Source organism: Scardinius erythrophthalmus, assembly GCF_964197995.2.
Source record: "Scardinius erythrophthalmus genome assembly, chromosome: 10".
NCBI classification, from domain to species: domain Eukaryota; kingdom Metazoa; phylum Chordata; class Actinopteri; order Cypriniformes; family Leuciscidae; genus Scardinius; species Scardinius erythrophthalmus.
In genome coordinates, this window is record NC_138230.1 from 25,358,424 (window position 1) to 25,376,039 (window position 17,616).

At 49.9% G+C, this 17,616-nt stretch overlaps 1 protein-coding gene across 1 annotated transcript in view; it reads right to left on the reverse strand.

Moving 5' to 3' along the window:
* ptprua (protein tyrosine phosphatase receptor type Ua) overlaps positions 1 to 17,616 on the reverse strand; it is a 446,907-nt gene that overhangs the window by 64,830 nt on the left and 364,461 nt on the right. Inside the window, exons 15-16 of the mRNA XM_081375841.1 lie at positions 16,911 to 17,071; positions 7,815 to 8,002 (exon numbers count right to left, since the gene is read on the reverse strand). Of these exons, the coding sequence (XP_081231967.1) occupies positions 7,815 to 8,002; positions 16,911 to 17,071 (349 nt within the window). The remainder of the gene's footprint in view (positions 1 to 7,814; positions 8,003 to 16,910; positions 17,072 to 17,616) is intronic.

Sequence of the window (17,616 nt, forward strand, 5' to 3'; positions counted from 1 at the left end):
AAAATCTTAAAAGGTCAATATAAGCCTCCTCTTTAAATAATTTTTATTGTGTTCTATTAGTGACACATTTGGGTAGAGAATATATTCCAAAACTTTCTGAAAATACAGTATGAGAACAATTAACTGCACAATTACTAGAAATGTTTACCTTGGATATTATAAATTTGCAAGCACAATTTGTGCAAAAAAACAACAACTGTGTTTCCAACTGTGAACCAATATATATATATATATATAAATATATATATTGTCCTTGCATTCTTTCTTGTGGCTCAGTGACACACCTGAATGAAAGGCTCATTATGTATGCAGCCCCATTATGCGGGGGCATTGTCTCCTCAGGTGTGAAGGAGGACGTTGACGCCCCTGCGCATATTGCCTTTCCAAACAAAAAGTGTCTTACAAAATTGTAATCAATGTATTGTTTTATGTGAATGATTAGGCAGGATGATTTTCACATCATTTTGAAAAAAAAAAAAAAAATGCATTATTCAGAAGACTTATGGACACATATTTAGTATGTGTTTTGTGGCCTTATTTCAGAAACTTTCATTTTTAGTTTTTTCAATAACCATGCATAAACATTATTACAAACATGTACATACATGTTGCTCACATATCATGGTAACCCTGTTTGTGCTAAATAGAGTGTAATTACACCTTTGCCATTAATATGTTTATAAGCAACTGAAAAAAGCACAAATGTCAGGGCATGTCAAAACATCTCAAGGACCCCAAAAACACCTCAGACCCCAGAGGGTTAATGCATGTAAACCTGTTGTAGAAGACCTCCAAAAACAAAATTAGGAGCCTTTAAAATAGCTTAATTGGGGCAATTTAACATGCTAACGGAGGTCTGTAGAGTCTGAGATGTAGCAATTTGTTTTTTGTTTTTTGTTTGTCTTAACCTTGGGGTGAATTTGCTGGGATGTGAAGATTGGGAACTGTCTTGAATGTTTTCCACTTGTGAATAATCTTTCTCACGGTAGAATGAAGGACTTCAAATTATTTGGCAATGGTGTACTATTATGTATATACCATGGTATGTATTTTATTATACAACCAACGGTCAATGTAACCTCACCTGTATCATGTCTCCTATCTAATTAATCCTCATGTAATGACTCACACTTTGATGTACATCACCTACTTAGGGTTGCAAAGGGGCGGAAAATTTTCGGTAAATTTCCGGAAAGTTTCCGGTAAATTTCCATGGGAAGTTAAGCTGGGGAATTTTGGAAATATTCATTACCACGGCAACCGCTTGCGCATCCACTCTGAAAGTAACTGTACACATAAGAGACGGATAGATACATTTTTTAAGGTTATTTCTATTCGTTAGAATATTGATATATGAACTTGTTGTCAAGTAAACCCTGTTGCGAGCATGTGCGTCTCTCTAAACTTTCAGTTTGCTGCACTGCTCTAGTTGACTTCTGCGCCTTCCCCCCCGAAAATATCACATTAATTTTGAAAACGTAATTCCTTTTGTGGATCCTCTTGGTCTTTCTTCATGTTTCTTTGACAAATATCAGTGTCTCAGTCTCACGCACGCTGCACGTGAGTTAACCACGCCTACTTATTTACATGTTGCGGTATACACAGAATAAAAAAATCAGTTACGGTTGACATTTTCTTCCGCGGTAACGATATATACCGTCATACCGCCCAGCCCTACTTATGTGGTAAATAAAGTTATGCTAGCTTATTTAGCACCTGACTTATCAGCTTGCTATCTACTAGATGAATACATTTGTATGTGATATTTGCAATTTAAACATTTAATAAATATATTTCCCCATAATATCATCAAAACTTACTTCACTTTGTTTAGTCCACAGGCTCAAATGTGTGCCTTCAATAGTCTTGTGCTTTGGGCTTCTGTACATGTGATAGAGGCATGCACAGTGCCAGTAGGGGGTGTGGTCTCAATAGCCATGCAGTAAGCAGTGTGCTATGTGCATGTGATTGAGGAATGGCATGGATATTCAAGTGTATTTGAATGGCATCTGTTTGTTTTAGTCAAGATTATGCTAAAATATACTTTCCTCAACTATATTTAAGTTCCCTATGAAGAACCAACCCTCAACTTTGAAAATTCCCAGTTTATTCCCATTTATTCCCATAAATTCCTGTTAATTCCCTTAAATTCCCATTAATTCCCATGGAAAGTTTCCATCTTTGAAAATTCCCATAATTTTGCAACCCTACACCTACAATTAGAATGCAGTGTGGGTTTGTTATATCTACTCCCCCAAAGGGAGTCAGACGGCCTCTTCTTCAATCCAGAAAACTGCAACCTCACCATTACTGAAGGGCAACGATCAACTCCTGGCCTTCTCTGCACTTCAGGATGCCGTGCTGTCCAGCATGGCCTCAGCAGGCCAGGGCAGCAGGCTTTGACTCACAACAGCCATGTGCTCGAAACCACCATGCAAGTTCATCATATCCTCTCCACCCAGCAGAGAAGAAAACGACTGCAACTTGTACAGTGACTTTTGACACTCATGGACCCACCAACAAACTCAATTTTCAATCACTTCAAGAATTGTCCGCTGCACCGACCATGCAAGTATCAATTTAATGAGGTGCAATGAATGTATGTATGTATGTATATATGAATGTATGTATGTTTGTTTAGTGTTAGTTATGTTTTGAGCTAATTTGTTACACCTGAATGCTCAAGCATTCTGCCAAAAAATCTGCTTGTTTAGAGTTGGTCATGCTTGGTGATTCACAATTAATCAAAAGCATTGAATTAGCAGCGCCTGACTGCTACTTACCCTCTTAATTCCTATGGAAGAAGTAACGTCTCGGTAACGAATGTAACCCTCGTTCCCTGAGTAGGGAATGGAGACGTTACGTCATGACGACGAATGGGGTTTCGCTTAGAAAGCCTATCTCCTTCGAGAATTAGAAGACGAGCCAATGGCAATGAAATGCCTTTGGTCTGCGGAATTTGCATAGCATAACTCCGCCCCACCTCATGGGTTTATAAGGAAGTACGCCAGCAACATGCAGTTATGTTTTCTCGCTGAGGGGCCGAGACTGAACTCAGGTGGCTTGCCAAGGGAAAGACTCATGCTCGGAGAGGCTTACAGTGGAAACACACATGTGGGGGTCGCCCAGAGGGGGAACCATGCACATGGTGGCACCTGGCCAATCGCGAAAGCTGCTGGTGGCATAACACTGGCGTTGATATAACAGTGCTGGAGGAACTCAGGGCTTCTCGGGGAGGCTCACCTGAGGAGAATATCGCACGTATCCAGTCCGTGGAGTTGAATGGCGAGCAAGCGAAGACACCTGAGCAGATCCTAGTAAAGGCTGGTTGAAGCGAGTACATGAGAGGTCACTGGCTCCACTCGGAGATTGTAGAATCTCGCAAATGTGTTGGGTGTCGCCCAGCCTGCAGCTCTGCAGATGTCTGTTAGAGAGGCGCCATGCACTAGAGCCCAAGAGGAGGCCACACTCCGGATGAACTTCAGGCTCAAAGGGAGCACTCTGCAGGGCAGTTAAAACCACTGAGAGGTCCCAAGAGAGAACGAGAGGAGGGCGAGGAGGATTCAGTCTCTTCGCTCCTCTCAGGAACCTGATGACCAGGTTGTGCTTTCCCATGGACTTACCCTCGACTGTGTCGTGATGTGCAGCGATAGCGGCAACATACACTTTCAGGGTGGAGGGAGACAGCCTTCGCTCCAACACTTCTTGCAGGAAGGAAAGCACGACACTGATCGGGCATTTTCTGGGGTCTTCTTGGCGAGAAGAGCACCAGGTTACGAAGAGGTTCCACTTCAATGCGTAGGCATGTCTCGTGGACGATGCTCTAGCAGAAGTGATGGTAGCCACTACCGCTGGTGGTAGGGTACTCAAACCTGCCCTGTCTCGTCCAGGAGCCACAAGTGGAGGTTCCAAAGATCAGGACGAGGGGGTGCCATAGGATGCCCCGTCTCTGAGAAAGGAGGTCCTTCCTCAGAGGAATTGGCCAGGGAGGTTCTGTCACGATGAGTACAAGTTCAAAGAACCAGGTCCGGTTGTGCCAATGAGGGGCAACCAAAATGACCTGCTCCTCGTCCTCCCTGATCTTGCACAGGGTCTGTGCAAGAAGGCTCACTGTGGCAAATGCATACTTGCGGAGGCCCCGCAGCCAGCTGTGCGCCAGTGCATCTGTGCCGAGCGTGCCCTCGGTCAGGGAGTAAAACAGGTCGCAATGGGACGAGTTGGAGTCAAACAGGTCTACCTGTGCGTCCCGAACTGATCCCAAATCAGCTGAACCGTCTGGGGATGGAGTCTCCATTCTCCAGGGAGAGGCTGAAGCCGTGAGAGCTCGTCGGCTGCACAGTTCAGGTCTGTCTCCTGGGAAAGAAATGGCTCTAAGCGACCTCATATGCTTCTGACTCAATAGGAGGAGGTGGCGAGTGAGTTGCGACATACGGCGGGAGCATAGACCACCTTGTTGGTTGATGTACGCTACTGTCGTGGTATTGTCTGATCGGACTAGTACGTGCTGATTCTTGAGCAATGGATGGAAGTGGTGCAGAGCGAGACGTACTGCCAGCAACTCGAGGCAATCGACATGCCAAAGGCGCTGGGGTCCTGTCCAGGAGCTTGCGGCAGCATGTCCATTGCACATGGCACCCCAGCCCGTGGTGGAGGCATCTGTTGAGACAACAAACTAAGGGCACTTCGGCCCGTAGAAAGCTGAGGTTCGAACATGGCAGGTCACAGTAACTGGTACTCAGAGCGTGCCGTGTTGCCATGCCCACCTCGGGACTCGATCGCGAAGCCAGAGCTGAAGCGGTCTTATATGAAGCAGTCCGAGTGGAGTTACTGCGGCTGCGGATGCCATATGCCCCAGAAGCCTCTGAAATAACTTTAGTGGAACCGCACTCTTGCCCTTGTCTCAGGTAAGTCAGCAGTGACTGTGCGTGCTCGCTCGTAAGCTGCACGCATATGGCGACTGAGTCAATTTCTATACCGAGAAAAGAGATCCTTTGCACGGGGCAAAGTTTGCTCTTCTCCCGGTTGACCTGAAGGTCCAGACGGGCTAGATGCCGAAGCACTAGGTCCCTGTGTTCGCAAACCTGGACTTGAGAGTGAGCTAGGATCAGCCAGTTGTCGAGAAAATTCAGGATGCGAACCCCGTGCTGCCGTAGAGGAACAAGGGCTGCCTCGACGACCTTCGTGAAGACATGAGGAGACAGGGCTAGACCAAATGGGAGAATCGCGTATTGATATGCCAGAACTTCAAAAGCAAACCGTAGGAACGGTCTGTGTCGAGGAAGAATGGAGACATGAAAGAAGGCGTCCTTCAGGTCGATCGCTGCAAACCAATCCTATGGCCGCACACATTCGATTGTATGCGTTTGGCCGTGAGCATCTTGAACGGAATCCTGTGAAGGGATCGGTTCAAGATGCGCAGGTCCAGGATTGGCCGTAACCCACCTGTTTTCTTCGGTACAATGAATTAGGGGCTGTAGAACCCGGACTTCATTCGGCTGGAGGGACAATCTTGACCGCACCTTTCGCCAGTAAGGTAGCGACCTCCGTACGCATTGCCACCCAAAATAGTGTAACGGACTCCCTGGAAGTGGAGAAGAAATTGTGCGAAGTGAATTGCATAGCCAAGCCTGATGGTTCTCTCGACCCAGCGGGACAGGTTGGGAAGCTCCAGCTAGGCTCCCAATAACTGAACCAGCGGGGTCATGGGAACCACAGACGTACCCTCGTGGGGCAGCGGAATGACCGGCCCAGACGTCGGCGGCGTAGCGACCCGGTGTGGGGGCACGGTCATTTGCCGCGTCCTGACAGAGGAGGCCAGGGAAGGCAGAGCGTCGCACACAGCCATCCACGGCCTCATGGGGCTCAGAGGAAGGGGCATCAGTTCTTAGAAAAAAGATTCTCCCCCGGCCCTCCACCAGGGGAAGGAGTGGTCCTGCTACGAGCTCCTGAGAAGAACTGAGCCCTAACTCCAAGCTGCCTGTCTCAGGAGTGCTGCTTAGCCTGGCATTTGGCCGGAGACGGACGGAGGAGCCACAGGGAGACGGCCTCGGCGGGAAGCAGACTAAGGATGACCATCGGTGCAGAAGGCCTCAGTCTGCTTCTGGGGGGGGGTCGAAGACCGCGCAGTCCTCAACCACACCGCCGAAGAGCCCAGCCTGGGACATGGGGAAGCTGAGAAAACGAGTTCCCAGACACCCTCACTTCAACTGAATGAGTCCCTTCTTGGACCACACTTGTGGACATCACCTGGTCCAGGGATCACGCAGGTACCGATGTCACCCGTAGAGCGAGGTCAGTAGTGTGCGTGGTGGATCGACCAGCCCGGACATGGGAGGCATAGCGTCCCTGCGTGGGGGCGTGGTCGAGTTCCGCGTTCTGTCAGTGTTGGCCATGGAAGAACCAGCGTTCCACAGCGGCCTGGTCTGACAAAACTCCCGGGCAGCACTGCCTCGAAGGCGAAGTAGTAGCAGAGAACAAATAGACCATGATCGCCGCACCAACGAGGGCAGTGAAGGCGGAGGACGCCCGCGGGCCGCGATATACACGGGAACTCTCGCAACCTGGAGGCATCCTGATGCACGTCCGGGAAGAAAGGCACTGGGGGCTAGTGCTGGTAGTGCAGCACGCGCAGCGCCCAGGAACCAATCGTCCAGCCTACAGTGCTCGGGGGAGGGCTGCGCCACTCCAACCGATGCTTTCAGCTGCCCGGGAAAGCATGACTGTCAGCTCTGGATCTGACTCGGCTAACGATGGCACTTCCGAGGGAGGCAACGCAGCCGAATCCTCATTTCCAGAGGAATCAAGCCCGCCTTGTGATGCTGTGAGTGACATAACATCATCCGCTGGAGCCCCGAATGAAAACACTGGGTCCCCGAGAGGAACCAGGCACACGGAAGCTCCACGGTTTGCGATATGGAGGGGGCGTGGCCCGAGGAATGACTCGTCGGTTATTGTTCTACACTTTAACCCTCAGATCCCCCTGTCCACCAGCCAAAGTATCCCCTCTCGAGGAAGAGATAGCATGGATACTGGAGGAGAAATCCATGTGCCTCGTGAGCTCAGATTAATGACTCAAAAAGAATATCTATATTCCATTGAGAAAGCATGGTGAGAGCAAAGAAGAACTGGAGGTATTATTAATACATAAGTGGAATATTTTGAATTTTGAAGGGCTGATATGAAAGACCTTTGAAAGGTTTGCTCACACTCTGGAGTCTGACATGCTCACATTCTGACATGAGTGTATGAGCCATGGTCTGGATCTATCTATATTTTTGTAAACACACTTCTTAGCATGAGTGCTAAGATCGAGACTACAGTTCAAAAGTTGGTTTTGTACTCTTTTTTTTTTTTTTTTTCACCCAGGCTGCATTTATTTGCCCCAAAATACAGTAACAACGATAATAGTCAAATATTATTACAATTAAAAATAACTGTTAAATGTAATGTTATCCTCTGATGGAAAAGCAACATTTTACTAATCCTCCAGTCTTCAGTGTCACGTGATCATTCCGAAATCATTACAATATGCTGATTAGATGCTCAGGAATCTTGTTATTATCAATGTTAAAAAATGGTTGTGCTGTTTAATATTTTTGTGGACACATATACAAATCTTTCTTGACATTATAGATGTATTTAATGTCACTTTGGAGGCAATAGGTTATTCAAATAACTTCTAAGATAATAGAGCTGTGCAGTTTGCTAATAACAGTTTTGCTTCAAGTTATAAAACTAATTTAAATCGAACCCAGTAGGCATATAATTGTTGAATTGCTTGTCAAATCTACTTTATAACCTCAATGCACCCTCACCTCGTACTCCTGTTTGAATCCATACCCCTCTCCTGTCTTCATCTGGTTGATGTGCTGGAGCAGGTCTGCCACTCTCACAGCCGGGTGGAGCTGCCCAGTGTGGTATGGAGAACTTTTTCTCCTGCAATGCCTTCTGGGAGAACCACCCAGCAGGCTGCTGGACTCGTTTACAGAGCTGCGCTGCTCATCTGAGAAGTGTGAGAAAGAAGAGAGAGAAAGATAAACAAAAACAGACTGTGGAGCAAATAAGAAGCTACAGTGCACTCAAAGGTAACTTGCAAATTGCATGGGAGTTGTTTTACTTATGGTGTGGACCGTAACGGCTGAGGGAGTTGTCTTCTTGATACTGTGAATCGCAGTGAGTGTGAATTGAAGTAAAACTGCAGGGCCATAGATGTTATGGGGGGCTGTTAAAAGTTGTTCAGTTTGAAGAAAATGGTCCAGTTTTGAAACATCTGCCTTGTAGGGATGTTGCCAGACCCTTTAACTAGCATGAGCATGAGCCCTTTAGCATGAGCCCAAGTGAAATACCTCTGTTCCCCAGGAAAGTTTTCTTGATAAATTCTTGTCTGGTAATGGAGATTATTGTATACTGACCCAATAATAGTTTTCTCTGATAATGAAAAAGCTCTGTTTATCTCTCTGCACTGGCCACTAGTTGGAGCTCGCACAAAGTTCAAGACATTGATGCTTGCATTCAGAACGGCCACAGGCTCCATACCCTTCCCTCAGGCGCCTCGTGGTACCATCACAGAGTCACAAAATCCCTTTTAAGAACATTTTCATTAACTGTTCCTTTCCGGTGGAATGACCTTCCAATCCCTATCCGAACTGACAAATCCTTTGCGATATTCAAGAAACCTGAAAATTCATCTCTTCTATGAGCAAGGTACTTAATTGCTGTTGTCAAATGCTTTATTTTGCATTAAACATAAAATATATTGTTTCTACAGATATAATTAAATAAACAGTTTTATATTTCATTGTTTTTAATCAATTATGTCATTTGCAATGCTTCATGGGATTGCAGTTCTTTCCCCATACGCTAAGTACTACCTTTGTTCTTTTGCTTTAAATAAAAGTGTGTAATGTTGCAATTAGCTTTGTTTCTAATAGGCTTGATTCTTGAATTATAATACTTTAACAAAGTAACTACCAGTTACTTAACTTCTAGAACAAACGACACTGAAAAAGTGGACGAGCACGAATGCACTCTACTGTTTCCACTACTGTCATGCAACATTTCCACAATAGCGGCCATATAGTGTTAGAATTAGCAACATTTATTACCAGCAAACTGGCTTAATACTGCTCCAGATGACAGCTAGTTTGCTTTCAAGTGAGAGATTTGAGGGTGAAAAAGTTAGAGTAGAATAGAATAGAATAGAATAGAATAGAATAGAATAGAATAGAATAGAATAGAATAGAATAGAATAGAATAGAATAGAAATACGCTTTTACCTTACTGGCACACTACAAAACTCATCTGTTCCAGGGGACAGATAAGCACACCGACTCGAGACTCATTGACGAATAGGAGGATGTTTAATATATGGAGATAGATTATAGTGATCCATATGCAAATAATGACTGCTGGAGACAAACACTTTTTTTTACCCCTTAACCAATACATGCATTTCATGTGGTGTGTGTGTGTGTGTGTGTGTGTGTGTGTGTGTGTGTGTGTGTGTGTGGTTCAGGTAACCCAACGCTTTGGGGACAAAATGTCCCCACAAAAAAGGCAATATCCAAAGCCCTTGTCGGATTTGTGAAAATGCAGAAAGCTTTCTGTGATGGGTAGATTTAGGGGTGGGGTTAGAGTTAGGTGATAGAATATATAGAGCCAGATTTACTAACAGCTTGCGCCAGTGCAAACTCTCTTTTGGCATTAAAAACTACTGTCAATATTTACTAAAGATATGCAGTGAAGAATTAGCTGTGAAAAAGTGTAGATACAGTTATTTATGCGGCTGACCTTATTATTCATGCATTTGTAGAAGTTTCCCTTAGCTTCAGACGCAAAATGTACAGGATTAGAGTTTTTAAATTAATCATTGATGATTTACAAAGGTTTGTGCTAGTCAATTTACTGGTAATGTGCACCATTATTTACCATACGGCTCAAGGGGGTTAATAAAGGCCGTCTGCGAAGCGATGCGTTTTTGTAAGAAAAACGACTAAACATAACGTTATAAAAAAAAAAAATAACGCTTGTACACGAGTCTAGATCTGGCCAAGAGTTCCCTCTTCGTATGGCCGTAACCTGAAGCCAGTGATTATAGTTCCCTTTCAGTCGCTCACGTTCGACGTAACGTCGACGTGACGACGTAATTGGGATCACTTCAGGGAGCCCTATCAACTTCGAGTGTCTACAGAACGAGCCAATGAACGTTGGCGTGCGTGAATCGCGTCACGCGCCCCGCCCCGCCGCGCGGGTATAAACAGGAAGCGGGCGCACGCACACATTGTCTTTCACTTCGGAGCCGAGCTTTCGTGAGACTTCTGTCTACAAAGAGATTCAGCCCTTGAAGACTTCAAAGAGATCTACTCTCTGCCTACAGTGTTGGTGTGACGGCGCGATCAGCGGTGGCCGCGAGCATTGCAGCTCACAAACTGCTGTTTTCACAGCACTATTGTTCTGTGTTTGTGTGTGTGTGTGTCGGTTCGGTGGGCGTTTCCTTGTGTGTTTATTCACACCGCGGCTACCCCTGGGTGCCTCAGCACTGAGAGAGTATTTTTTCAACCTTTTTTATTTTTACTAAAAGAGCAACACAAGCGTGACCCTGCGTCTTTTTCAAGATGTCATTCCGCTTGTGCGTTTCTGGATGCCGTCGTTCCCTGGCGCCAGCAGATGGCCACAGCAGTTGCCTCTCGTGTTTGGGCATTCAACACGCTGAGGCAGCTTTTGTGGATAGTTCATGTTCCCATTGCGGGAATATGACTATCGCAGCGCTTAGATCGAGACTCGCTTACCTCAAGGGAGGTGCAGTCCCCTCGCCTATGCCCCGATCTAGTGTCTATTCTGCCCCGCAGAATAGACCTACTTCGGTGCATGACCAGGGTGATCTGAGGATTACCGTGAGGGCTTCCCCGTCGAGTCATCCACCGCGGGCCCCTCACGCCTCACAAGCGCTGTCGCCATTGGGGCTCCTTAGTGAACGTCTTGGTCCTTCTCCGGAACGGCCAACCGTTTCCTTTGGGGCTCCGGCTGATGACCAGATGTCGATCGCAGCATCGGAGGGGGAGCTGTCCTCTGGAAATGACGACTCGGCTGCGTTGCCCCCCTCGGGGTGTGTAGCGTTGTCCGAGCCGGATCCAGAATGGACTGCTATGCTTTCCCGGGCCGCCGAGAAGGTCGGGCTTGCGTGGAATCCTCCACCACGTCCCGAACCTTCTCGGTTGGACGATTGGTTTCTCGGGGCGGGCCGTGCTGGTTCTCAGTGCGCCGCCCCGGTACCTTTCTTTCCGGAAGTGCATGAGGAGCTTTCTAGGATGTGGAAGGCACCGTATAGTGCCCAAAGCCGTTCTAGTGGCTCCTCACCCCTCGCCACCCTCGACGGCGGGGCAGCTAAGGGGTATGTGGATATCCCCCCGTTGGAGCGGGCCGTCGCGATGCAGCTGTGTCCGGCGTCCGCTTCCTCTTGGCGGGGTAATCCACGCCTCCCGTCCAAGGCCTGTAAGTTTTCGTCCGGTCTAACGGCGAAGGCTTACAAGGCCTGTGGACAGGCTGCTTCCGCCCTCCATGCCATGGCGCTCTTGCAGGTCCACCAGGCCCAGGCGCTCATGGACATGAACGAGGGTGGTTCTGACCCAGAGCTCCTCCGGGAGCTCCGTGTGGCAACCGACCTCGCCCTCCGGGCGACGAAGGAAACCGCACGTTCTGTCGGTCAGGCGATGTCCACCTTGGTGGTCCAGGAGCGCCACCTTTGGCTCAACCTGGCGGATATGAGGGACACCGATAAATATCGGTTCCTGGATGCCCCTCTTTCCCAGGTTGGGTTGTTCGGCGACGCGGTCGAGAGCTTTGCCCAACAGTTCTCGGCCGCACAGAAGCAGACGGAGGCCATCCGGCACATCCTGCCCCGGCGGACCGCTGCTGCTCCCACCCGTCCGCCGGCCGCAGACCCTCCGTCTACTCGTCGCCGAGGTCGGCCTTCTGCGGCGTCCTCCGCTCCCGCTAAGCAGCAGCAGCAACCATCCAGGCCTCAGCGCGGAGCAAGCCGTAGGAAGCCGACCCCGCCCGTCCAGGCCGCTGCCAAACCAGGAGGCAAGCGACGGTGCAAACGACCCTGAGACGGGCGGCCCGGAGGTGGATCAAGTTGCTCTTCAGGAGATGGCGAAGGCGCCACTCCTTCCCCCGGTGGAGGGCCGGGCGGAGAATCTTTTGTTTCCTTTTCTTTTTGTTCCGCCACTGACCCACGGGTCAGTGGTACCCACATTTTCAAAAAAAGAGCAATTTCTGAAACCTCTGGGCCCCAAGAGGGCGCGCTTGGCAGTCGACGACGCCGCCATGCCTTGTCACTCCCGAGCCCCTCTTTCATCGCCAGTGAGCAGCAGTGGCTGTGTTCCGGACGTGCTCTCGCCTCCTCACACTCACTCTGCCCTTCGACGGAAGCAGGTATGTGCTGCACCACACACTCAGACCCCACTTCGGGCCGCTGTGCCGTCCGAGTCGGGTCCCTGCATTCCGCCGCGCTGCCCCACCCCGGGTACGTCTGTGGTGCCGTTAGTCCCGCTTGCTCGGTCTCTGGGAGCCTGGTTAACGCTTCCCAGCCCGTCTCGCTGGCTCATCCGTACCATCAGACTCGGCTATGCGATTCAGTTCGCCCGGCGCCCCCCTGCTTTCAAGGGCATCCTGTTCACCCGTGTTCTGGCGGACAATGCCCCTGTGCTCAGGGCAGAGATCGCAGTCCTACTGGCGAAGGACGCGATCGAGCCGGTCCCTCCAGCCGATATGAAGACCGGCTTCTACAGCCCGTACTTCATTGTACCCAAGAAAGGTGGTGGGTTACGACCAATCTTGGACCTGCGCGTCCTGAACCGGTCCCTTCACAGGCTACCGTTCAAGATGCTTACGCAGAAACGCATTTTCAAATGCATCCGTCCCCAAGATTGGTTTGCAGCGATCGACCTGAAGGACGCGTACTTCATGTCTCGATTCTCCCTCGACACAGACCGTTTCTCCGCTTTGCGTTCGAGGGACGGGCATATCAGTACAAGGTCTTACCCTTCGGGCTGGCCCTGTCGCCCCGCGTCTTCACAAAAGTCGCGGAGGCGGCCATTGCTCCCATGTGCGAGCGTGGTGTTCGCATCCTCAACTACCTCGACGACTGGCTTATTCTGGCCCAGTCGCGAGAGCAGTTGTGCGAACACAGGGACATGGTGCTCAGTCACCTCAGCCACCTAGGGCTTCGGGTCAACTGGGAAAAGAGCAAACTCACCCCCGGGCAGAGGATATCTTTTCTTGGTATGGAGTTGGACTCGATCAACATGACAGCGCGCCTCACCGAGGCCCGTGTCCAGTCAGTGTTGAACTGCGTGAGCACGCTCAGACGCAGAACAGCGGCACCACTGAAACTGTTTCAGAGGCTCCTGGGGCATATGGCATCTGCAGCCGCGGTTACGCCGCTCGGATTGCTTCATATGAGGCCGCTCCAACACTGGCTCCACGATCGAGTCCCGAGATGGGCGTGGCAGAGCTGCTCGTGCCGGGTCCAAGTGACTCCGCACTGTCGCCAAACTCTCAGCTTGTGGTCGGACCCTTCCTTCCTGCGGGCAGGTGTTCCCCTGGAACAAGTGTCCAGGCACTCTGTGGTCTCCACGGATGCCTCTACCACCAGCTGGGGGGCCACGTACAACGGGCATGCAGCTTCAGGTCTGTGGACGGGGCCTCAACTGCATTGGCACATCAACTGCCTCGAGTTGTTAGCAGTACGTCTTGCACTGAGCCGTTTCAAAACGCTGCTACTAGGCAAGCACGTACTGGTCCGTACGGACAGCACTGCGACCGTTGCGTACATCAACCGCCAAGGTGGTCTACGTTCCCGCCGCATGTCACAACTCGCCCGCCATCTCCTCCTCTGGAGTCAGAAGCATCTGAGGTCGCTTCGTGCCATTTACATTCCGGGCCTGCTCAACCGTGCAGCCGACGAGCTCTCACGGCAGCAGGTGCTACCGGGAGAATGGCGACTCCATCCCCAGGTGGTCCAGCTGATTTTCAGGCGCTTCGGGACCGCTCAGGTAGATCTGTTTGCCGCCCCGGACACGTCTCATTGCCAGTTGTTCTATTCTCTGACCGAGGGGACCCTCGGCACGGATGCTCTGGCACACAGCTGGCCCCGGGGCCTTCGCAAGTATGCGTTTCCCCCAGTGAGCCTTCTTGCACAGACCTTGTGCAAAGTCAGGGAGGACGAGGAGCAGGTCTTGTTAGTTGCGCCGTATTGGCCCAACCGGACCTGGTTCCCGGAACTAGTGCTCCTCGCGACAGCCCCTCCCTGGCCCATTCCTCTGAGAGAAGACCTGCTCTCTCAGAGACGGGGCACCTTATGGCACCCGCGTCCAGACCTCTGGAAACTCCATGTCTGGTCCCTGGACGGGACGCGGAGGTTCTAGGTGACCTACCCCCTGCGGTAGTTGACACCATCACTTCCGCTAGAGCCCCCTCTACGAGGCGCCTCTATGCGTTGAAGTGGAACCTGTTCGTTGACTGGTGCTCCTCTCACGAGGAGAACCCCCGATCTTGCTCGATCAGAGCCGTGCTTTCCTTCCTGCAAGAAGGGCTGGAGCGAAGGCTGTCTCCCTCCACCCTTAAAGTGTATGTTGCCGCTATTGCCGCACATCACGATGCTGTTGATGGTAAGTCTTTGGGAAAGCATGACCTGATCGTCAGGTTCCTGAGGGGAGCGAGGAGACTGAATCCTCCTCGCCCACTCTCTATACCCTCTTGGGACTTGTCTCTGGTCCTTTCGGCACTTCAGAGACCACCCTTTGAGCCTCTGCAATCAGCTGAGTTAAAAATTCTGTCCTGTAAGACAGTACTCCTGGTTGCATTGGCCTCTATCAAGAGGGTAGGGGACCTGCATGCATTTTCGGTCGACGAATCGTGCCTAGAATTCGGCCCGGATAACTCTCACGTCATCCTGAGACCCCGGCCCGGATACGTGCCCAAGGTTCCTACCACTCCCTTCCGGGACCAGGTAGTGAACCTGCAAGCGCTGCCTTCGGAGGAGGCAGACCCAGCCCTGGCTTTTCTCTGTCCCGTTCGCGCTCTGCGTCTGTACGTGGACAGAACGCAAAGCCTCAGGACCTCAGATCAGCTCTTCGTCTGTTACGGAGGCCAGCAGAAAGGGAAGGCTGTCTCCAAGCAGAGGATGGCCCACTGGATAGTGGATGCCATCGCCTTGGCTTACGAAGCCCAAGGCGTGCCCTGCCCGCCTGGGTTGAAAGCCCACTCCACTAGGAGTGTCGCTTCTTCCTGGGCGCTGGCTCACGGCGCCTCGCTGACAGACATCTGTAGAGCTGCGGGCTGGGCGACACCTAACACGTTCGCTAGGTTTTATAGCTTACGTGTTGAGCCGGTTTCTTCCTGTGTGCTCGCTTTTACTAGCCGGTAACACCGAAGTTCCCGCTCTAGTGTCGGCTTGCTGCGCCACTCCCTTCCTAGGAACGGATACGTGCGCTTTTTACTCCAGTCGAGTTCCCCATTGGCGAACCCTGTGAGTTCCTCCGCACCCCTTCGGCAGTCGGACGTTGCGGAGCGTCCGACGCCAGGCCTAGTGCTCGTATGCTTGTGTAACTTGTGCTAGGCTGGGTTCCATATGTGGTGATCCCTGCGGCGATCCCATATGTGTATTCTTCCACGACCAGTTCCCTGCGGTGAGCCCGTGTCTTCCCTTGGCAGAGTCTGCTCTGCCGTCACTGTCCGGTGTGTCTCCCCCTTCGGGGTGGAGCCACCCCAGTGACATTCCATATGTCGCACTGCCCCTTCGGCCAGTCCATATGTGTATTCTCCACATGTTACCTCCCTTCGGGCAGGATGTGGCTCCGCAGCGTTCTTTCCCCTGGAGAGGTACGCTTTCCCAGTGTTATCCAAGAGTTCCGCTGTGTGGGGTATAATGGAACAGCAGTTGAACTCCCTCTACGCAGATCTTCCGCCCCAGCAGTTGGTGGTCTGAGAGTCTTGCGTAGGGCGCTGGATGTGGCAGCAACCGTGGCGTTTTCCATGGGATCCCAATTACGTCGTCACGTCGACGTTACGTCGAACGTGAGCGACTGAAAGGGAACGTCTCGGTTACTGATGTAACCCTCGTTCCCTGAAGGAGGGAACGGGAGACGTAACGTCCCGTCGCCACCGTTGCTGACCATCGCATGGCCGTCACAAATCTCGGCTCCTCAGCGAAAAACAATGTGTGCGTGCGCCCGCTTCCTGTTTATACCCGCGCGGCGGGGCGGGGCGCGTGACGCGATTCACGCACGCCAACGTTCATTGGCTCGTTCTGTAGACACTCGAAGTTGATAGGGCTCCCTGAAGTGATCCCAATTACGTCGTCACGTCGACGTTACGTCTCCCGTTCCCTCCTTCAGGGAACGAGGGTTACATCAGTAACCGAGACGTTTTTATAAAGTTATAAATATGGATCTTTATTAATACCCTGGAGCTGTATGGATTACTTTTATGGATGGATGTGCTATTAGGGCTTCAAAATCTAAGTTACTATTCACTATCATTATAAAGCTTGGAAAAGTCAGCATATTTTTTGATACATCTCCGATTGTGTTTGGCTGAAAGAAGTCAGATACACATAGAATGGCTTGGGGGTGAGTAAATTAACCCTTTAACCACGGCTGTACAAAAGCTTACTGTTGATCAGCACATGCAGACTGAGATGTCATTTTTAAAGAATCAAAAAAACTCCCACACTGACGAGCAAACTTGATTTTGTGCAACTACGCACTGAATCATCATCTTCTTTTTCTTTTTTATGACAGGCGGCAACAGGCGTTAAGGTGCAATAGTGCCACCTTCTATGTTGAAGTGTCAACCAGTTACTGCCACTGGATTATTTTCAATATTATCATATGTGTTTGTGTACTCACTCTTGGCAGTGCAGTTATGTGAATCCATGAAGGTGTGCGCGGTACGGTCATCCTGTTGCAGTGTACTGTGCTCTGTCGTACTGCAGTCCAGTGACCCCAGCTTACGCGTCTTCTCTTGACGATATGTCATGACAGCTTTGTTTATGTTCACCTTCTTCCTGCTGCAAAGTATGAAAGGCAAGAGTGAGACTACAGAATGAAGACTGTAAATGAGAAAAAGGAAAAGAGAAAATACATAATAAACAATGCAGTGCCTAGCAACAATTGCCAGGTGCTAGGGAAAAGTTGAAAAGAGGCCAAAGTCTCTATGATGTTCTGGTCTCTAGATGTGATTGGCTCCTTCCTCCAATGTAAGCCTAGGGGATTCTTTTTTTTTTTTTTTTTTATCCATTTAATTGAAGGGAAACATTTAGCATATAACACACCTCTCCATAAGCTGCATAATTTTAACAATCACACATAAATTACAATATAACAGTAGAGAAAGATAAAGTGAGAGAACAAGAGAGAGAATGCTAAAATATAGTTTGGAGAGTTTGGCTAATCTCCATCATATCAAAGCTAAACAACAGAGACTGATGGGAAAATAATGGAACCTGAAGAGAGTATGACTTACGGGTAGTAAGGGTATGAATAGATGTCCCTTCTGGAGAGCATGAGGAGAGAGAGAGAGAGAGAGAGAGAGAGAGAGAGAGAGAGAGAGAGA